The following is a 23479-nucleotide window of genomic DNA, read 5'->3' on the forward strand; positions in this document are numbered from 1 at the left end:
TTTTTCCACTGAACTTTCCATCTGCCATTTATCTCACCCACTCACTTAGCCTGACATTTTGCCCCCTTATTCAAATTGTTAAACTGAAAATACTGAGGTCCAATTGCCTCGGCAATTGTTCTGGTCAATTCTGGTAACACCTTAGAACTGTCTGTACAATAACCAATTCTAATGCATGTTAGTATTGTTATCAAAATTGCATGCGGCCTAAATGCCAAAATATTACCACAACTGTATGTACTCTAAGATAGAGTGTAGACAGGCAGCACATTGAGAATTCAGAGTAGAAATCAACAGCAAAAATCCTGGAGTGTCTCCTGTTAATGTTGTTTCAGGTTTTCATATGAAAAAGACATAGGAATGGATGGTGAAAGAAGGAAAATTGAACAGTATGTTGCCAATTGTGCTACCAGTGCAATGGAACTGTTTTTTTTCATTGAGTTTGTTTTGAATTTTGCAGGAGAACCTTCGCCATTATGTCGAGAGGGTATTCAATTTGATTGTGCAATCCAGTATGAGTTGCCCTACTTTAATGTGCGAGGTATTTAATTCACTACAAAATTTGGCAAGGAAACAGTTTCCAGGTGAGAGATGCAAGACATGATAGATGTTAATGAAAATAATTCAGTTTTTATCTGTGAAGTCATGATCTTGGCACGAGTATACTGTGGAAACAAATACATCAATTTCTACTGGGGGAATTTGAGGAGTTAAATGATATATTATTCCAGGCATGTGATTGCTTAGATGGAGATCTCAGTTAATTCTGCTTGATCATTGACTATTTCCCCTGATGTTATTTAGAGTTTAATAGAGATCAGCAAATGCAGTTGACTGAAAGAGACCCCATTTAGTAATATGAGGGGTGGGGGGGAGGGAGGTTAGACGATTGATGGGAGGTGAAAGGTGAAGATTTGTAATGCTATGGGAAGAGGTGAACAGTACTAGTAGAACTGGTTTGACATTGGTTGGTACAGACTTAATAGTTTAAATCTTTCCTTGTAAGTAATCATTCTATGATTCTGAGACATTGGAAAAGACAGCTAGTAGAAGTGTTAACCCTCTTTACTGAATCTGCATTTCCAGATGATCTCCAGGTGAAGTACTCTGCCGTGAGCAGCTTTGTCTTCCTACGATTCTTCGCAGTTGCAATAGTTTCACCTCACAGTTTCCATCTCCGACCCCATCACCCAGTAAGTTCCACAAAACTTTGTGCTGATTTCAAAACTGAGAGGTAAGCTGTCTGGCCTGTATGAATTTTACCTGGGTAATCAGTGGAGTTTAGAGTCAGACAGCATGAAAACGGCCCTTTGGCCCAACTTGTCCTTGCTAAATCTGTTGCCCAGTGAGCTAGTCCCATCTCATGTTTGTCCCATAGCAGTAACAGGATCGGTCCGAGTCAGCATGGATTTACGAAGGGGAAATCATGCTTGACTAATCTTCTGGAATTTTTTGAGGATGTAACTATGAAAATGGACAAGGGAGAGCCAGTGGATGTAGTGTACCTGGACTTTCAGAAAGCCTTTGATAAGGTCCCACATAGGAGATTAGTGGGCAAAATTAGAGCACATGGTATTGGGGGTAGGGTACTGACATGGATTGTAAATTGGTTGGCAGACAGGAAACAAAGAGTAGGGATTAACGGGTCGCTTTCAGAATGGCAGGCGGTGACTAGTGGGGTACTGCAAGGCTTGGTGCTGGGACCGCAGTTGTTTACAATATACATTAATGATTTAGATGAAGGGATTAAAAGTAACATTAGCAAATTTGCAGATGACACAAAGCTGGGTGGCAGTGTGAAATGTGCGGAGGATGTTGAGATAATGCAGGATGACTTGGACAGGTTGGGTGAGGGGGCAGATGCAGTTTAATGTGGATAAATGTGAGGTTATCCACTTTGGTGGCAAGAACAGGAAGGCAGATTACTATTTGAATGGTGTCAAGTTAGGAAAAGGGGAAGTATGAGATCTTGGTGTCCTTGTTCATCAGTCACTGAGAGTAAGCAGGCAGTGAAGAAAGCTAATGGCATGTTGGCCTTCATAACAAGGTGAGTTGAGTATAGGAGCAAAGAGGTCCTTCTGCAGTTGTATAGGGCCCTGGTAAGACCACACCTGGAGTATTGTGTACAGTTTTGGTCTCCAAATTTGAGGAAGGACATTCTCGCTATTGAGCGAGTGCAGCGGAGGTTCACGAGGTTAATTCCCGGAATGGCGGGACTGTCATATGTTGAAAGATTGGAGCAACTGGGCTTATATACACTGGAATTTAGAAGGATGAGAGGGGATCTGATTGAAATATATAAGATTATTAAGGGATTGGACACACTAGAGGCAGGAAACATGTTCCCGATGTTGGTGGAGTCCAGAACCAGAGGTCACAATTTGAGAATAAGGGATAGGCCATTTAGAATGGAGTTGAGGAAAAACTTCTTTACCCAGAGATTTGTGGATCTGTGGAATGCTCTGCCTCAGAAGGCAGTGGAGGCCAATTCTCTGGATGCTTTCAAGAAAGGGTTAGATAGAGCTCAATGATAGTGGAGTCAAGGGATATGGGGAGAAGGCAGGAACGGGGTACTGACTGTGGATCATCAGCCATGATCACAGTGAATGGCGGTGCTGTCTCGAAGGGCCGAATGGTCTACGCCTGCACCTATTGTCTGTTGAATATTTTTCCTCTTGTTTTTTTGCACCATCTCCCTGAGTACAGTCAAGGAAGGCGGAGTAGCATTTTCAGGAGTACTTTGAGTTGGTGGACTAGACAATATGCAGGGGTTCATCTTTGGGTCTCAATGAATATGCCACAGCTGTCACCAACTTCATCAAGGCATATGTGTGCCTTTGAGAACACACTGGACATGCCCAAACCAAAAGCTGTGGATGTACCAGAAGATTCATAGCCTGCTAAGAGCTAGGTCTCTGACATTCAAGACCAGTGATCCAGAACTATACAAGAAGTCCATGTACAACTTGTAGAAGTTCACCTTAAAAGTGAAAAGACAATTCCGATTGAGGCTAGAGATAGAATTGGATGCATGTCAACTTTGGCAGAGTTTGCTAGCCATTACTTCCTACAAAGCAAAACCTAACACGATGAATGGTAGTGATACTTCACTCCCAGATGTGTTCAATGCATTTTATTCACACTTTGAAAGGGAGAATAAAACTACATCTGTGTGAATCGCTGCAGCAGCTGGTGTTCCTTTGATTTCTGTCTCAGAGGTCAATGTCAAAACAGCTTTCAAGAGGGTGAACCGTCACAAGGTGTCAGGCCAGGCCCTGATGGTGTACCTGGTAGGGCTCTGAAAACCTGTGCCTACTAATTGGCAGGAGTGTTTAAGAACATCTTTAAACTCTCAATGCTGCAGTCAGAAGTTCCCACCTACTTCAAAAGAGTGACTGTCATATCAGTGCCCGAGAGGAGCAGGATGAACTGTCAATGACAGTCACCCGGAGACACTCACATCTGCTGTGATGAAGTACTTTGAGAGATTGGTCATGGCTGGCATCAACTCCTGCCTAAGCAAGGACCTGGACCTGCAGCAATTTGCCTATTGCCACAATAGGTCTATAGCAGTTGCAATCTCACTGACCTTGGATCACATCAAGCTGCTGTTTGTAAACTATAGCTCAGTGCTCAACACAATCATACCTTAAGTTCTAATCAACAAGCTCCAAAATCTGGGCCTCTGCACCTCTGGGCAACTGGATCCTTTACTTCCTCACCGGAAGACCACAGTCTGTATGGATTGGAAATAACATCTCCTCGCTGACTATCAACATTGACGCACCTCAAAGATGTGTGCTTAGCCCACTTCTCTACTCTCTTTAAACCCACCATTGTGTGGCTGGACACAGCTCAAACACCATCTTTAAATTTGTCAATGATGCAACTATTGTTGGCAGAATTTCAGATGGTGACAAGGAGGTGTACAGGAGTGAGATAGATCAGCTGATTGAGTGGTGTCGCAGAACAACTTTGCACTCAGTGTCAGTAAGACCAAGGAATTGACCTAACTTCAGGAAGGGGAAGTTGAGGGAACACATACCAGTCCTCATTGAGGGATCAGAAGTGGAATGGGTCAGCAGTTTCAGTTTCTGGGTGTCAGCATCTCTGAGGATATATCCTGGGTCAAGCAAAAGGATGCAATTACAAAGAAGGCACAATAGTGGCTATATTTCATTAAGAGTTTGAGGAGAATTGGTATGTCACCAAGAACACTCGTGCATTTCTACACGTGTACCTTGGAGATCATTCTAAGAAGTTGCGTTATCGTCTGGTACGGAGGAGCCACTGCACAGGATTGGAGAAAGGTGCAGAAAGTTCCATGATGGGCAGTTGAGATTCTGGTTGCAAGGTTCAGTACCTTTCAATTAACATTGATTTTGTGTTACACAAATATGTAGATTTACTCAGTATAATGTATTTCATATTTTGTTTTCTCTTCTATTTCCTGCCCTTGTAGGATGCTCATACATTTCGAGTCTTAACCCTAATTTCAAAAACAATCCAAACTTTGGGAAGCTGGTGCAGTTTATCAAAAAGCAAGCTGGTCAGTACCATCTTAAGCACAGATCCTGGAGATCGTTTTTTTGCAATAATTTAGTGGGAGTATTTCCTCCCTCTCCCCCCCCCCCCATGTTATATATTAATGTATACTTTCTTTTGACTTGCAGTCAAGCTTCAAGGAATCCTATATGTGTGAGTTCTTTAAACTGTTTCAAGAAGACAAATGTATTGATTCAGTTAAAAAGGTGAGTAAACAGTTTTCTAATCATAGAAATGTTTTTTTAAAAAAAGTATGCACTGAAAATAAATTATCCTACAAATAGAAAGTTTGGTCATACCTTAATTTTAACTTTATCCTGAAATGGTCCTGTTTTTAGTTTATAGATGAAGTATCATCTGTGCAAAGTAAGGAGCCCAGTGGTGTAGATGAACCAATTATTCTCAAAGAAGGGTAAGAGGATTTAGCAAATACAGATGTAGTGAATGCACCTTAAATTCTACCTGAGTCTATCAGCAGCACTAACTCCCTGAGAATAGAAAGGCCAATTACATATGTATTGTTCTATATTGCAGAGAAATCATTAAAAGAGCTCAGGGAAGAAATCGAATTCGTAAAGTGCACAATTTTAAGAAGCGATGGCTCCGCTTGACCAACAGAGAGATCTCTTACCACAAACAGTCAGGTATGCGTGAAAAAAAAATCAATTTGTTTTTTTTCAGTAGCGTCAAGAATTTCAAGAATTCACCTGGTTTTAAATTGCATTGAAAAATTAAATAATGCAAATATATCCTGTTTAAAACTTCACACTGTTACCCTTCTTTAGTCAGAGGATGGTGAATCCGTGGAATTCGTTGCCATAGGCAGCTGTGGAGGCCAAGTCATTGGGTTATTGAAGGCAGAGGCGGATAGGTTCGTGATTAGTCAGGGCGTGAAGGTTATGGGGAGAAAGCAGAAGAATAGGATTGAGAGGGAAATGAATCAGCCTTGATAAACTAGTGGAGCAGACTCAATGGATCCAATGTCCCCCAAAAGAGAAGCTGAGTGAAAATTGCACTGTCAGTGAATTTGAATACTTTACTTTCATTTTTCAGGATGTGGGCATTTTTGGCTGTCTTTATCGTCTGTCTCTAATTATCACTAAGATGATCAGTCACCTTTGTGAAATGCTGCTGTCTTTCAGTTGAATGTGTTATTGCATGGGAAGTTCCAGGATTTAGGCTTGGTGTATATTTAGGGCTGCACAGTGGTGTAGCTGTTAAACCCACTGCCTCACAGAACCAGAATCCCAGGATTAATCCTTACCTTGGCTCTTCTGATTTGCTCCCACATTCCACAGCTGTGCAGGTTGGTAGGTTAATCAGGCTCTGTAAAATTCCCCGTGTGTGTGGATGATTGGTACATTCTTCAGGAAGTTGATGAGAATTCAGGGAGAAAAGGATCATTAATTTAGGAATGGTGTATATACAGTAGGTGGTTAATATTCGGCATAGCTTTGGTGGTCCAAAAGGCTTCTTCCCATGCTCTATTTCTATGGCTCTACAGGTCTATTTCCAAGTCAAAATGATGTGTAACTTGGAGAGGAAGTTGCAGGTGATGGTGTCCTGGTCTCTGGAAGAAGACATGGATTTGTAAAGTGTTGATCTGTAAATAGTATGTGTTACATTTACAGTATATCATTAGTGAAAGGAATGAATGTTTTGGATGATGAATGGTTAATAGACTAGCAGCAACCAACTAATCCTGCGTGAATCTGAGCATACAATTACTTCAGTTACACTCATCCAGGGAGGTGATGCCCAGTCCATCATCCACTTTCCGCCCTGTGGATTGTAGACAGATAGTCAATCACTGAATACAGGGTACCTAAACTCTACTTTCAACTTAACACCGTTGTATTTATGAGTCTTTTTGGTCTAATGCAGGCGAATGGCAATGTAATTTCCTTGCATGCCAAGGGAAAGTAGTTATTGGAGTTAATCATTTCTATCCCTGAATTTTCATCCCATACCTGGCTGTTCTGTACTCCTTGCTGCATGCATGCATTAACTATTTTCTGGGGAAGTGCAAATGAAAGCGAAGATTACATAACCATCACTGAATGATCCTGCTTCTGGTGTTTTTGATGAAGCAGAACCATTTAGTTAGGTCTGGGGCACTGCCATGCATCAAAGTTCTGTGACTGAAATGGTTGATCACCAACAACCATAACCTTGTCCTTTTGTGCTTGATATAGTTTCAACCAGTGGAGTGTTTTCTCCTTTGAGTCCACTAATTTTAGCCTGATCTGCCAAACATTTCATAGCTTTTATGTTTCTGTTGGTTGTTTATTCAATATGAGAAAGCAAGGTCTTGTATTTTAGATTTCTTAATATTGAGAAGCTGAGAGGGAACAGCAAAGAGATTTAGGAGTTGGTAAGTATATATCTCTTGGGATCAATAAATGCTGACAGTGGTGTTCACACGCCATAGACAAATTTAAAAAACATTGGGAATTCATGCACCCGATGAAAAGCAACCAGAAATGGTAATGGAATGTTGGCCTGCATTTTAATGGACTGGATTACTCAGGAAAGGAAGTAATGGTTCAGTTGTTCAGAGTATTAATTGAGTACATCTGGAATATTGTGTTCTGTGTTAGATACCAGATCATAGTTGTAAGACCATAAGAAAGACTACTTGGCCCATCATGTCTGATCTGCCATTTCATTATGGCTGATTTATTAATCCTCTCAACCCCATTCTTCTGTCTTTTCTCCTATCAACCTCTGCTTTAAATGTACATAATGACTTGGCCTCCACAGTCATCCATAAGACCATAAGACAAAGGAGCAGAAGTCGGCCATTCGGCCCATCGAGTCTGCTCTGCCATTTTATCATGAGCTGATCCATTCTCCCATTTAGTCCCACTCCCCTGCCTTCTCACCATAACCTTTGATGCCCTGGCTACTCAGATACCTATCAATCTCTGCCTTAAATACACCCAATGACTTGGCCTCCACTGCTGCCCGTGGCAACAAATTCCATAGATTCACCACCCTCTGACTAAAAAAATTTCTTCGCATTTCTGTTCTGAATGGGCGCCCTTCAATCCTTAAGTCATGCCCTCTGGTACTAGACTCCCCCATCATGGGAAACAACTTTGCCACATCCACTCTGTCCATGCCTTTCAACATTCGAAATGTTTCTATGAGGTCTCCCCTCATTCTTCTAAACTCCAAGGAATACAGTTCAAGAGTGGACAAACGCTCCTCATATGTTAACCCTCTTATTCCCGGAATCATTCTAGTGAATCTTCTCTGTACCCTCTCCAACGTCGGCACATCCTTTCTTAAATAAGGAGACCAAAACTGCCCACAGTACTCCAAGTGAGGTCTCACCAGTGCCTTATAGAGCCTCAACATCACATCCCTGCTCCTATACTCTATTCCTCTAGAAATGAATGCCAACATTGCATTCGCCTTCTTCACTACCGACTCAACCTGGAGGTTAACCTTAAGGGTATCCTGTACGAGGACTCCCAAGTCCTGTTGCAACTCAGAACTTTGAATTCTTTCCCCATTTAAATAATAGTCTGCCTGTTTATTTCTTCTGCCAAAGTGCATAACCATACACTTTCCAACATTGTATTTAATTTGCCACTTCTTTGCCCATTCTTCCAATCTATCCAAGTCTCTCTGCAGACTCTCCATTTCCTCAGCACTACCGGCCCCTCCACCTATCTTCGTATCGTCAGCAAACTTAGTCACAAAGCCATCTATTCCATAATCCAAATCGTTGATGTACAATGTAAAAAGAAGCGGCCCCAACACGGACCTCTGTGGAACACCACTGGTAACCGGCAGCCAACCAGAATAGGATCCCTTTATTCCCACTCTCTGTTTCCTGCCAATCAGCCAATGCTCTATCCACGTATGTAACTTTCCTGTAATTCCATCTTGTTAAGTAGGCTCATGTGTGGCACCTTGTCAAAGGCCTTCTGAAAATCCAAATATACAATATCCACTGCATCTCCCTTGTCTAGCCTACTGGTGATTTCCTCAAAAAATTGTAATAGGTTTGTCAGGCAGGATTTTCCTTTAAGGAATCCATGCTGAGTTCTGCCTATCTTGTCATATGCCTCCAGGTACTCTGTAACCTCATCCTTGACAATCAACTCCAACAACTTCCCAACCACCAATGTCAAGCTAACAGGTCTATAATTTCCTTTTTGCTTTCTTGCCCCCTTCTTAAATAGCAGAGTGACATTTGCAATCTTCCAGCCCTCCGGAACCATGCCCGAATCTATCGACTTTTGAAAGATCATCGCTAATGCCTCCGCAATCTCCACAGCTACTTCCTTCAGAACATACGGGTGCATTCCATCTGGTCCAGGAGATTTATCTACCTTTAGACTATTCAGCTTCCTGAGTACTTTCTCTGTCGTAATTGTGACTGCGCACACTTCTCTTCCCTGCCACCCTTGAGTATCCAGTATACTGCTGATGTCTTCCTCAGTGAAAACTGATGGAAAATACTTGTTCAGCTCCTTTGCCATCTCCTTATCTCCCATTACAATTTCTCCAGCAACATTTTCTATCGGTCCTATATCTACTCTCACCTGTCTTTTACTCTTTATATGCTTGAAAAAACTTTTAGTATCCTCTTTGATATTATTTGCTAGCTTCCTTTCATAGTTAATCTTTTCCCTCTTAATGACCTTCTTAGTTTCCTTTTGTAAGGTTTTAAAAATTTCCCAATCCTCTGTCTTCCCACTAATATTTGCTTCCTTGTATGCTCTCTCCTTTGCTTTAACTTTGGCTTTGACTTCTCTTGTCATCCACGGTTGCATCCTTTTTCCATTCGAAAATTTCTTTTTTTTTTGGAATATACCTGTCTTGCACCTTCCTCACTTCTCGCATAAACTCCAGCCACTGCTGCTGTGCTGTCTTTCCCGCCAGTGTCCCTTTCCAGTCAACTTTGGCCAGTTCCTCTCTCATGCCACTGTGATTTCCTTTACTCCACTGAAATACCGACACTGCAGATTTCAGCTGCTCTTTTTCAAATTTCTTGGCAATGTCCCACAGATTCATCACCCACTAGCTAAAGAAATTCCTCTCATCTGTTTTAAATGGATATCACACTTTTCTGAGCCTGTGCCCTTTGGTCCTAGACACTCACACTATAGAAAACATCCTCTCCACATCCATGCTATACCTGTCAATGTTCAATAGTTTTCAATAAGATTCCCCCCTCATTCTTCTAAAATCCAGCGAATACAGGCCTAGGGCCATCGAACTCGCCTCGTATGTTAACCCTTTCATTCCTGGAATCATTCTCGTGAGTCTCCTCTGGACCCTCTCCGATGCCAGCACATCTTTTCTTAGATAAGGGGCCCAAAACTGCTTGCTCACAGTATTCCAAGTGTGGTCTGACCAATGCCTCATAGCCTCAGCATCACATCCTTGTGTTTATATTCTAATCCTCTTGAAATGAATGCTAACATTGTATCTGCCTTCCTTACTACCAACTCAACTGGCAAATTAACCTTTAGTGAATTGTGCACAAGAACTCCCAAGTCCCTTTGCATCTCTGATTTTTGAATTTTTTCCCTGTTTAAAAATAGTGTGTGCCTTTATTCCTTTGACCAAGGTGCATAATCATATACTTCCGTGCGCTGTATTCTATCTGCCACTTCTTTGCCCATTCTCCCAATCTGTCCAAGCCCTTCTACAGAATCTCTGCTTCCGCATCATGGCCTACTCCTCCACCTATCTTTGTATTATCTGCAAACTAGGCCACAAAGCCATCAATTCTATGATCAAAATCGTTGATGTATAACATGGAAAGAAGTGGGCCCAATGCCAAGCCCTGTGGAATACCACTTGTCACCAGCAGCCAACCAGAAAAGGTCCCATTTATTTTGACATTTTGCTTCCTGACAGCCGATCTTCTATCCATGGTACCTTGTCAAAAGCCTTCTGGAAATACAAATGAACCACATCCGCTGACTCTCCTAAGTCTATCCAGTCTTTTATTTCCTCATAGAATTGCAACGGATTTGTCAAGCAAGATTTCTCCTTAAGGAAGCTATGCAGACTTTGGCCTACTTTTTCATAAATGTTCAAGTATACTGAAACCTCATCCTTAATAATGGACTCCCAACATCTTCCCAACCACTGATGTCATGCTTATTAGCCTGTAATTTCCTTTCTTCTACCTCTCTCACTTCTTTAAGTGTGGAATGACATTTGCAATTTTCCAGTCCTCCAGAACCATTCCAGAATCTAATGATTCTTGAAAGATCATTACTAATGTCTCCACAATCTCTTCAGCTACCTCTTTCAGAACCCGGAGGTGTAGTCCATTTGGTCTAGGTGACCTGTGTACTTTCAAACACTGTGCTTCCAGAGTAAAGAATGACGCAAAATACTTATTATGTTCATCCCCCCACTTCTTTGTCCCCCATTTCTACCTCTCTAGCATCATTTTCCAATGGTCTGTATCCACTCTCGCCTCTCTTACTCTTCATATATTGGAGAAAAAAAACTTTGGAATCCTCTTTTACATTACTGCCCTAACTTCCCTTCACATTTCATCTTTTCTGTCCTTATGGCTTTTTAGTTGCCTTCTGTTTATTTTTAAAAGCTTCCCAAACTTCAAGCTTGCCATTAATTTTTTCCATATTGTATGCCCTCTCTTTTGCTTTTATGCTGTCTTTGACTTCCCTTGTCAGCCACAGTTCCTCATCCTCTCTCTAGAATACTACTTATTTGGGATGGATCTGTCCTGCGCCTTCTGAATGGACTCCAGAAACCGTAGTCATCCCTGCCTGTGTTCTCTTCCAGTCAGCTCCTTTTTCATCTCTCTATAATTCCCACTGTGATGCTGATACATCTGCCTCTGTCTTTTCCTTCTCAAACCGTAGGGTGAATTCTATCATATTATGATCACTAATTCCTAAGGGTTCTATTACCTTATGCTCCCTCATCAAATCTGGGTCATTACCCAACACCCAATCCAGAATTGCCTTTACCCTAGTGGACTCAACCACAAGCTGCTCTTCACCTGTTCCTAGGTCTTACTGACAATGTATGCAAGGTTGTTATTGCAACACCACTCAACCAGCTGATCAATCGCACTCATGCACGCCTCCTCATCATCATCTGAAATTCTGCCAACGATGGTTATCATCAGCAAATTTATGGATGGTATTTGAGCTGTGTCTAACTACACAATCATAGGAGTAGAGAGAGTAGAGCAGTGAGTAAAGGTACATTCTTGAGGTACACTAGTATTGATCCTCATTGAGGAGATGCGTCCCCATTGAAACCCCGATTTTATACACCCCGATTTAACACGAATTCGGATATAACGCGATGAGTCATTGGACTCCATGTCTATGTCAATCCATACTCCCCCACCCTCTTCTCCAGCCTTGTATCCTTTTTACCAATCAACTTCCCAGCTCTTGGCTTCATCCCTCCCCCTCCTGTCTTCTCCTATCATTTCGGGTCTCTCCCTCCCCCTCCCACTTTCAAATCTCTTACTATCTCTTTTTTCCGTTAGTCATGACGAAAGGTCTCGACCAGATGCTGCCTGGCCTGCTACGTTCCACCAGCATTTTGTGTGAGTCATTGACCTTTCTTTTTGCTGAAAATGGAACAAACTGCTAGAAAAAGAAAATCTTTTTCTGTGAAAGATAAGCTTCACGCACTTGACGCGATCAAGACCTCGGGATACCAGAATCAGCACTTTGTGGCTGGAAATCTCAGGAAGAAAAGTTACGTGCATTGCTTTGCAAAGTTGGAAGAAGCAGCAGGACTAAAAGACAAACACCTGAAGACAGCCAAAGATGTCAGCCTCGATGACTCCCTGTACGAGTGGTTCTTTCAAGCTTGCTCAGAAGGCCTTCCAATTTCCGGTCCTATTCTCAAAAAGTTTGACAAGCAGATCAACGGAGAAACCTCACAGTTCAAAGCTAGCAATGGATGGCTAGACCAGTTTAAACGCCATCACGGAATTTCTCAAGTGTTAGTGTCAGGAGAAATTTGCTCAGCCGACAGTGCCGCCACCCGCGAATACCCGGCTGCACTGAAATCTCTCTTAGAAGAAGGTGGCTACGTTCAGTGACATGCTACATTCAAGCAAGGAACTCTCGATCACTTTTTTAAGAAATAAACTGTAAATGATGATTGCTAATATTCTTGAATGTTTTTATTTGTTTTGTGTATTAAAAAGCTTTAATAAAAATTAATTTGTGTTTTAATTTCTACAGTAGCAACAATTTGTTCCTGGAATTCTTTAATTCAAAGGTAATTTACTTGCCAGAAGGTAAACGTGCAATAAACAGGTCAAATAGGGCAAAAATAGGGGTGTTTTAGGATGTTAGGTCAATATTGGGTCAGTTTTAACACTGATTTTCTTGAAGGCTGGTTTAGCACAACCCCGCTTTTTTCGTGATGACATTTTATGGACCCAAACGGTTGCGTTATAACAGGCTTTCACTGTATTAGCCTCATTAGTGGAAGATTTTTTTTTCACAAGGTTCTTCATGGGGATTATTGATCCACAAAGCCAGAAATAGCTTGTATACTGATATAGATTGATACTATTAAGATAAACCTACGATTGGTACTCAGTAATTAGTAAGGTAACACAGGAATCTGTGCTTGGTCTCATTTTTTTCTTAATCTATATTGACAATTTGGCTTGGGAACCTAATGACTTATTTCTCAATTTGCTGATGATGCATTGCTAGATAGGGTTGTAAGCATTGAGTAAGTTGTAAAAGAAAATGAAAATGCTTTTACAATAGTGTAACCTCAGTGACAGTAATTTTGGATGTTATGATTTTGTTTTGTATTTGGAAACTATCAGTATATTTTCTGTCTTAAAAAGTCCTGAAAATCATCATGAAGGTTTTTCCACTGAATTTAAACAAAATCTTTGAGACGTAGAACATTACAACACAGGAACAGGTCCTTCGGCCCTATAGTCTGTACTGAACCTTTAATCTGGCTAGTCCCAGACCATAGTCCTCCATGCCCAGCTCATTCATGTACCTATCCAAATTTCTCTTAAGTGTTGAAAGCAACCCCACATCCACCACTTGAAACAACAGCTCATTTCACCTTTCACCCTTAACCCATGACCTCTGGAAGAAAGAAAAGGAGGGGGAAGCACCAGAGGGAGGCGTTGGGCAGGCAAGGAGATGAGGAGAGAGAAAAGGGGATGGGAAATGGTGAGGGGGGTGGTGTGGGGTCATCACTAGAAGTTTGAGAAATCAATGTTTATGCCGTCAGATCGGAGGCTGCCCAAACGGAATACAAGGTGTTGTTCCTCCAACCTAGGTGTGGCCTCATCACGACAGTGGAGGAGGACGTGGATAGACATATCGGAATGGGAATGTGAAGTGGAATTAAAATGGGTGGCCACTGGGAGATCCTGCTTTTTCTGGCAGACGGAGCGTAGGTGCTCAGTGAAGTGCTCTCCTAATCTACGTCAGGTCTCACCAATATACAGGAGGTCACACTGGGAGCACTAACCTACGTCAGGTCTCACCAATATACAGGAGGTCACACTGGGAGCACTGGACACAGAATATAACCTCAACAGACTTGCGGGTGAAGTGCTGCCTCACCTGGAAGATCTGTTAGAGCCCTGAATGGTAGTGAGGGAGGAGGAGTAGGGGCAGGTGTGGCACTTGTTCTGCTTTTCAAGATAAGTGCCAGGAGGGAGATTAATGGAAAGGGATGAATGGACAAGGGAGTCACATAGGGACCAATTCCGGTGGAACACAGAAAATGTGGGGGAGGGAAAGATATGCTTGGTGGTGGGATCACTGTATGTCTATCCATGGCCTCTCTCACCTTATCTCCTTGTCCGCCCATGCCTCCTTCTGGTGCTCCTCTCCCCTTTTCTTTCTTCCATGACCTTCTGACTCTTTTACCAATTTACTTCTCAGCTCTTTAACTTCATCCCCTCCCCCCAGATTTCTGGCATCTGCAGATTTTCTCTTGTTTGCAATCCCAACTCCTGCAATCGATGCATTGATTTATGAAAGTCGGTGTGCCTACAGCTATCTTCATGACCCTAATTACCTGTGATGCCACTTTCAAGGAATTGTTGATCTGTATTCCCAGATGCCTTTGTTCTCCAACTCTCCTCAGTGGCCTCTCACTATCTAAGACCTACCCTGGTTGATCCTCCCAAAGTGCAACACCTCACACTTGTCTACATTAAAATCCATCTGCTTTCTTTCAGCCCTTATTTCTAGCTGTTTCAGATCCCACTCCAAGCTTTGATAGTCTTCCTTGTTGTCCATTACAACCCCAATCTAGGTGTCATCCACAAATTTGCTGATCTGGTGTTACCACATTATCATCCAGTCTATTGATGTAGGTGGCAAACGACAACGAACCCAGCACCAATCCCTGCAGCACACCAATAGTCACAGGCCTCCAGTCAGAGAGGCAACCATCTAACAGCTGCTCTCTGGCTTCTTCTGGGAAGTCGCTGTCTAATCCAATTTACTACATCAGCTTGAATGCCAAGCAACAGAGCCTTCTTGACCAATCTCCCATGCGGGACCTTGTCAAAGGTCTTGCTAAAGTCTACGTAGACAACATCCACTGCCTTGATTTAATCAGCTTTCCTGGTAACTTCTCAAAACTATAGGATTAGTTAGACACGACTTACCACACACAGAGCCATGTTGACTATTGGTAGTCAGACCCTGTATATTCAGTCCTGATGCGAGAACCTACACACTGGATAGAAGCTTCCTTCACTGTGCTATCAGAATTTGGAACAGCCTTCCAGATGCTGTGGTTGGAAACATCTGCGACAATGGGGTCCAAGCCTTCAAGAGTCGAGTGCACAAACACCTATCACCTCTAGGAGAAAAGTCATATGCTTCTTCATAAGCTATCATGAAGGGGACCAGGATGGCAATGCTTGGTTGTTGGTAGGTAGGGTTAATACCTGACTTTCAAGAGTACTTGTGAGTTATGTTCCGGCTGGACTTAGTCCTTTAACTGCTGGAGAACAGTGCGGAAAGAATAGGTGCTGTTTTCTCCCGGTAGGGATTAGTTTTTAGTTCCAAGTGCTCCTGCCACATTTTGTCACTCTGCAGCTTTATCCTTCAATCTCTTTGAATTATGGAGGACAGTATGTGTATAAATGTCTCTCTCAAGCAGACCTCATCATGACGCCAGTATTTCTGTTTTTTAGTTGTACATATGACTTTTTTGTGTTCTATCGCTGAGCAGCAGTGAACCATCTGTTTGGCCTATCAGAGTTCTCTTTTATAACTAGTTGACTTGATCAGCATTTCTGATCTGGCTATTGTTCACGATTGCATCTAATTTAAAAAAAAAGACACTTCAGTCTCCCAAATGATCCAGAGTTCATCCAGTTCCAGCTCTAACTACTCAACACATTCCTTTAGAAGCTGCAGCTGGGTGCACTTCCTGCAGGTGTAGTCATCAGGGACACCGGAGGTCTCCCTGCCTTCCCACATCCTGCAAGAGGAGCATTTCACTATCCTGTCTGACATCCCCACTGTTCTAAATGTGTAATAAGAAAGCCTCTACTCCCCTGCCCTCCTATACTGGCCCACTCTGCTTAACCTAACTTCTTTTTATTGGACCTTGCCAAATGCCTAATTAAGTGCAATCCAATGTCTCTTCGGAACTATGATGTTCAAAATGTGTTGACTGCCCCCACTTGCTTCTTTTTAACTCATGCCATGGAGTTTTATTTCCACCTAGGAGAAGCTTTGGTATAACATCTCATCTGAAAAACCACACTTCTGATTGTATGGCATTCCATTCCTGTGCCTACAGTTGTGTAGTAAAATCGTGTGAGCAGGCCTCAAGTACCTTGATCTTCTTAGGCTGAAGTGAGCAAGCAGGAACTGAGTCGCAATACGACTACATTATCTTACCGTTTTTTTTCAAGGGTCTATGGTTGAACCTTAACTGCACTTGTAAATCTTTCTCAACAGGTAAAGACCCCTTGTACAGCATTCTGATTAAGAATATTATTGCAGTTGAGAAAGTTGAAGAAAGATGCTTCAACAGAAAAAATGTAAGTAACCATGGGATTCTGAATTAGCTTGTGGAAATACATATGATTAAACAATGTTTTGGTTCCCTTTAACGTATGTACATGGAAGATACTGGAACCACTTCAGCAGTACATGCATCACCTTTGGGAACGTTAGCGAAGCTGCCAGTTCCCCATGTCAAATCCTATATTTACTGACAGCATTTCTGTAATTGGCAGTTGTCTGGACTGGTTAGACTTCATGTGGAAAGTTCAGTGTAGTTTTCTTGTAAGAATAAAAGCTCAAATATTCTGGAAAAATTGATTAAGGAATAACAAGGAGTCACTTTAATATTATTTAAACCCCTTTTCATCCATTCTAATTGAATTAAATCTAGAAAAAGGACAGCACCATTTTAGTTACACTAAATGTTTCCAGTCCTCTCTTTCAGTATTCCAACTATGGCCAAAAACAATAAGTCTAGATTTGCTATCGCTTACATTATCCATTCTTTTCCTCCTATTATGTAAAGATTAAGGCTTTATGCTTTCCTTTCAGTTTAAGCAGGCTCCAGTTTTAAGGATTTGTGTGTGTGATTTTCATTACCCTCTTGGAGCATTCCATTACTATGTATTGATATGACCTCTCTTTACTTCCTCTGATGCCAGTTATACAGTGGTAGTTAATTTGATAGATGAAATATTGGAATATGTTTACACTCTCTTGTGGTGTGAGTGTCCTTAATTCAGTAAATTACAGTAGTAGTTTTCTCAGTCTGCTGAAGGGATTTTGGAGTGCAATTAGGTGTGGGGGGGTGGGGTCAGGATTTTAATCTAACTGTTGAGTTGCAATAGAGGAATATTTGCAAGTTAGGATTGTGGAAGCCAGAAAAGAAATTGCTGGTGCTTGTCCACATCTGTTATTGTTAACCATGGTAATGTTATTCAAAGTTAAGGAAGGAAGTCTCACTTCGGTTTGTCGGAAATGTTATTTACCATTTATTAGTCCAAGCCTTAGTGTTAGGCACAAAAATATCTTTATGAAGAGCCTACAGGGGATGGGATGATTGGAATCAGGCTTCTTATCATTGACATATGTTGAAAAATTCGTTGTTTTGTGGCAACAGTATACTGCAACACTTAAAATTTGCTATGTCACAAAATAAGTAATGCAAAAATGGCAAAATGATGTAGTATTCATAGTTCGTGGACTGTTCAGAAATGCGATGGTGGAGGAAAAGAAGCTGCTTAAAGCACTGTGGGTCTTCAGACTCCTGTACCACGTCCCTGATGGTCATAATGAGAAGAGGGAATGGCCCAGATGGTAAGGGTCTTTAATGATGTATGCTGCCACCTTGAAGCAACACCTCTTGAAGATGCCCTCAGTGCCAGGAATGGTTGTGCTCATGATAGAGCCCTTCGCAGTCTCTCTCAATCCTGAGTACTGGAGCATCCATACAACCTATGATGCAACCAGTCACAATGCCTTCTACCATACATTTGTAGACATGTCAAATCTCCTCAAACTCTTAATGAAGTCGAGCCACCCGTGATTGCATCATTGTGATAGGTCTTGTGTTGATGCCATGAAACTTGAATGTGCTGACCCTTTCCAGCGCTGATTCCTCAGAGGACTGCTGTGTGTTTTCCCAACTTTCTTTTCTTACATTTGTCTCCTGCTTTTTGAAAGCAATTTGTTTTAATGAAATACCAGTTGGTTCCATTAATGATTCTTGTGGTTGGGAATATCACAATTCACACCTCCAGTCCAATGAGTATCTATTCTTCTTTGGCTTAAGTAAGATTTTGTTTGAACATTGTTGAAGTTGTGGTCTTTCCCTAAACCATATATTTAATGTTTTAGTGTAAATCATCAAGCATTGCATGCTTTCAATTAATCCACACAAAATTATCTTATTCTTTCAATCAAAACTTTCATCTGATTTTGATTCCTCTCATGATATACCAATGTCAGGTTTACCAGCTTGCATACTCTACATCTTGCAAAAATCCATTTGGTCAATTTAAACAGAAGGTTAACTCGTTGTATTCAGGGGGTTAAAGGAGCAGTGCAAATATCACTCACCCCAACTCAAAAGTTAAAAGCCATTTTGCTCAACAGTAAACATTTGATTTTTTTTTTGCTTTTAGATGTTTCAAATTCTCATCGTGGACAGACCTGAAAGACCCCTTTATATTCAGGCTAGTAACTGTGTGGAAGCTAATGAATGGGTTGAAATAATCACCAGACTGAGCCGTTGCAATCATAAGAGGCTGCAGGTTTACCATCCTTGTGCTTTTCTATCTGGAAGCTGGATATGCTGCAAAAATACAGATGAAAAAGCAGCTGGATGCACCAATTGCACTGGGTGAGTCTGTATATTTAAGTGAAGAGGGATTTGCGCCTATTTCCTCCAATTCCCGCAAATCCGCTCTCACTCATCCCCAGTAGCGTCTGCACTCAACATATTATCCTTCACTTGTGTCAGCTCATACAAGATCCCATGCCAATCACATCATACCCTGTCCCCCCACTTCCTGCTTTCTGCAAGGATCACTCTCCCCTTTCATGCTTTTGCTCTTCCTAGCACTTTCCCCTAACATTGCAGCACATGTCCTTACACCACATCCCTGGGACCTAATCAGCCCTGCCAAGTGCACCCCCTCTAATCTGTTCTGTTTGTTTAGTGCTCTGATGTAATATGCCCCATGTTAACAAGACCAAGCCTAGACCAGGTGAGCAATCTGCAGAGCAACTGCTCTCTGTGATGGCTATTTTGAACTTGTATTTGCATGTCATGTTACCTCCCCTACCATTTGCAACTCCCACCCACCTGTGTGTCCTTAGCCTTTTCAGGTGGTACCTGGTACCATACTGCCCTGGTGAGGCCAGGTACAAACCAAAGGTGTAGTACATTGAATTTTTGAGTTTAAGATAACCCATTCCCCTGAGTTCCTTTCTACTCCCACCAGTCAACCCAGGATGTCTCTCCCTTTGAGTACCTTTCCCAGCTCCCTCCCCTCTCCTGTCGCATTACCTAGACTCATCACACCCATAATTCCATCTGTCCATCACCCACATACCTGTTTACTTGGGTTTCTTCTCCCTTAGATTATCTTTCATATCCCTCCTCATCAGGTTTTATCTGCCCATAATCCCTCTCTTATCTGATTCCATCATCATCTACAAGCCTCTATCTCAACACTGTTCCTTCCACCTCCTCATCTCCCACTGGGCTTATGCCTATTGTCCTCTGCCTACCTCTTGTTTAGTTCCACTTGGTAGCCAAAGTTTCACCCTTCTCTTTCACTTCTATTTACTGGTTATCTTTCCTCTAGACCAGGGATTCCCAACCTGGGATCCACGGACCCCTTGCTTAATGGTATTGGTCCATGGCATAAAAAAGAGATTGGGAACCCCTGCTCTAAACTCTGTCTTGATGCAGGGCCCTGACCTAAAATGTCAATTATCCCAATACCTCCACAGACATTGCTTGACTCAGTTCTTCTGCAAGCATTTTTGCTCCATATTCCCGCACCTGTAGTTTCTTGTCCCCAGTGATTTATTTGTATTGGTTTCAGTTTGACAAATAGTATTTGTTTCTTACAAATACTTCCCTGTACTTTAGGAAACCAAATGCAGATAAGATGAATTCTACAGAGTTGTTAAGTTCACAACACAGGCTTCAATTTCCTGTCGTTTTAATTCTCTAAAATCTACTTCTGAATTCTTGCACTGTACATTTCCACAGTTTGAGTAAGAGCTCCTCTTCACTGATATCATATTGCCTACCAGTTCCACCATTTAGTTAAACTATTTTAGATAATTCTGTCAATCCCATTAGCAACTAGTATTTCTCTCTGATTTTCTATAGTATCCCTCTAGTTTTTTCCACACAATTGCATATCTTCTCTTTCATTTTTCACTCCCACTCTCCAATGCTTCCGCCACATGAAAAAAAAATGATCTGGATCTTAAAATAAGTTTCTACTTTTCTGTTTCTGAAGATGGAGAACTAATCTGAAACATTCATGCCATTTTTCTTTTCTGTTCTCAGATGCTCTGTAATTGCCTAGCATTTTCAATATTTTCTGTTTTTATATATTTAAAGCCTATTTATTTTCTTGTTATTAATATTGTTTATTACTTTACCTTCAGAGGTTCTCCAGCAAATATTCAGCTCGCTATTGACTGTGACCGGGAAGCTGAGAGAATATTTTCATTATTCCAAGCCAACCGGCCCAGGCTGCAAAAAATGGAAGGTAGGTTTTCAGGATTCTGAAGTACCTTGAACTCAATTAGTTTCATGCCCCAAACTTTCTATAAGTGTACATATAAAACTTTAAAGCACATCTAAAGGTAACTGGTGAGAATGAAGCTCAGCTGATTTTGACTGCTTTAACGCTGTGGTGTGCTTTCTCTACAGATGCATGTGGCAGTATGGATGTGTATCAAGGTCCTCAACAAGAGCAAGATGAATATGCCCATTTTACTATTCAAGACTCAAGAGTTACCTTTAAAACACTTCAGCAAATAACTGTAGTTGTGCAAGAGTTGGCTAAATTTCATGAGCAGTACAGAATTAAGAGGTCAACTCATGCTGAATATGGGAGCAAGTAAGTATTAGTTTAATCTGCCATGGTATCACTTCAGGTTCGAATCTTTCAACTGTTCAGACGAGTCATAGGTGGGATTGAATTTGTTACTGGCTTTACATGTCATCTGATTTCATTTTGACTTCAGTGCAAAACAGAAGATATTGTGATGTACCACTTTATTATCCTTTCATTGAGAACCCATTCTAAGAATTTGTTCAGTGGCAATGTCTAAGTAAAATTTTAAAATGTTCTAAAAAAAAATCTGAGGGGGAATTGTCCCTTTTTGAGATGATGGTAGAAATTCTTCACAAAACAGCATTGAGATTTTAATGTATATTCACTCGCTTTGTTTTGGTTGCAGAGAAAATCCAATCGGAGCAAAATAATCCCAGTGGAAATGCAGGACCTGGAAGCTGCTGGAGCTCTGAAATTAATATTTCTCTTCACTATGCTGGTGTCTTACGGACACAAGCCTTCAGTAGATAAATGAAATGTTTCATTGAAGGTGTACATTTATGTGGTCCACAAAAGTGAACTAATTTTGATGCACTTTAATCTCCTGAACTTTCCCAGGTGATATTAATTTATAATTTGTTTTTTTTAAAAGACTAATATCTGTTTTTTTTAAAATCTGTTGAACATTCCATTTGATCATAACATGGTTATTCATTGAAAACTATTCTGTGAACTCCATTTCATTTTTTGGACCATTTAAAATTTGATGAGCTTAATTTTTTTTAAAATATCCTCCAAGTTTTAAAAATGAATAAACTGAGAGCGAAGGGTATTAAGTACTTATTTTAATGTTCCAGAAAGGTCATCTTCATTTCCAAAATCATTCAAGGTACTTTCCCTAGTACAAGGAATGCCCTGCTGTTACACTATTCCTTGTGTATTGAGTCTAGACCGTATTCTTCTGAAATGGCCCATGAGCAGGTTAAGGTCTGGCATTCCCTGTGTCTGCTGCTTTTCAGAACTGAACATATCAAATGGTTTCTATCATCTCATATAGCTTTAATAAATACTTGAATAATTTAGACAGAAGTTTCAAGACCATAATAGCTTTTAAATGTTGATGTCCTAAATAATAAGTGGAGGGGGTAGTCAGTATTTCATATTGTAATGAATCTTAATTACAAAATAACTTCAACATTTCCAAAGAAATCGGTACTAATGATGGGAGGAATCTGGTTTGTAATGGTTTAGGTAAATTATGCAACAGCACACAGAGAAAAAAAAATCCTGAGATAACCTCTCCTAACCGACAGCAATTTGCTTGTTTTAATTGGCAGTGATAGAAAACAATTCTGCATCATTCTAGTATATAACTTCCTTTTCCAAAGGAAAAGAACTTGCTTTTTAATTTGGTTCATTGCTTGCTGTTAAAACGATTTCCCATTGGCTCAAAGAATTTTGTTTCCTTGATTCATAAGTTGGCAGTGGATTTCACTGTCTTTGTTTGGGCGTGTGTGGATCCTTCAAACATGTTCAATCTAAAGCTATATGCAGCTACCTACCAAGGCAAGTCAATTCAACACTCCTCTGTCCTTGCACTAGTTGGTACTTCCATCAACTCGCTTTTGGCAGATCCTCAAAGCAATTGAATACTGCCTCTCAAATACCCAAATATTGGAGATTAGTAATAATGACAGTTTAAAGGAGGTATGGTGGGTGAGAGAAGTCAAGTTGTTAACATCCCATTTTGGAAAACAGCTATTGATCTAACAGAACCATGTATTGTTCTAGGCTGACTCCCTGGAATTGTTACTTCCCCCCTCCCCCACCCTAAAGCGAATTAGTTTACAATGTAAAATAAGACGACAACATGTAGTAAACAATAAATTATCTTGTGTTCCTGATTCTCAGCACTGATAAGAAATTCAAAGGATGAAAGAATGTGATTGATTGCTGCCAGATGAATTAAGATTAATTAAACATTGTATAAAACAATTTAGTACATGATTAGCCATTTTACAAAGTCTATTTTGTATTTTGATGTCTATATATTCTCTTCAAGAACAATAATGTTTTATTGTATATGTTGATAAGCCACATTGTTGTATTATATTGTACATTGGCCTTACTCATTTTTTTAAGAAACGCACTGTTTAACTGCATGTTAGTGTTTTAGAAATGTATTTTTATTTAAATTTTATTTTCTTATCAAAACATTAAACCAAATTTGAATCCTGTACTACGGTTGTATCATTTGTATATAATTTTACAGACTTCTGAGGGAAGTATTTGTATTTTCAGTCAACATCTAATTATGTTTTAGTTTTTGAGTGCATTCTATATCATTCTATTGTACAACAAGATAGAAATATCATGATACCTAATGAATAA

The 23479-nt window shown here is 40.8% G+C and overlaps 1 protein-coding gene across 2 annotated transcripts in view; it reads left to right on the forward strand.

Moving 5' to 3' along the window:
• The window catches only part of rasa2 (RAS p21 protein activator 2), a 179277-nt gene extending 156368 nt beyond the window's left edge, over positions 1-22909 (forward strand). For both annotated transcript variants that reach the window (XM_063045475.1, XM_063045476.1), the window contains 11 exons: positions 461-584; positions 1087-1193; positions 4463-4549; positions 4674-4751; positions 4884-4957; positions 5080-5189; positions 16494-16576; positions 18686-18903; positions 20694-20797; positions 20962-21151; positions 21495-22909. In XM_063045475.1, the coding sequence (XP_062901545.1) occupies positions 461-584; positions 1087-1193; positions 4463-4549; positions 4674-4751; positions 4884-4957; positions 5080-5189; positions 16494-16576; positions 18686-18903; positions 20694-20797; positions 20962-21151; positions 21495-21519 (1200 nt within the window). In that variant the 3' untranslated portion in view covers positions 21520-22909. The remainder of the gene's footprint in view (positions 1-460; positions 585-1086; positions 1194-4462; positions 4550-4673; positions 4752-4883; positions 4958-5079; positions 5190-16493; positions 16577-18685; positions 18904-20693; positions 20798-20961; positions 21152-21494) is intronic.
• The last annotated feature ends 570 nt before the right edge of the window (positions 22910-23479 follow it).

The sequence above is a fragment of the Mobula hypostoma genome, chromosome 4 (genome assembly GCF_963921235.1).
Source record: "Mobula hypostoma chromosome 4, sMobHyp1.1, whole genome shotgun sequence".
Lineage (NCBI taxonomy): Eukaryota > Metazoa > Chordata > Chondrichthyes > Myliobatiformes > Myliobatidae > Mobula > Mobula hypostoma.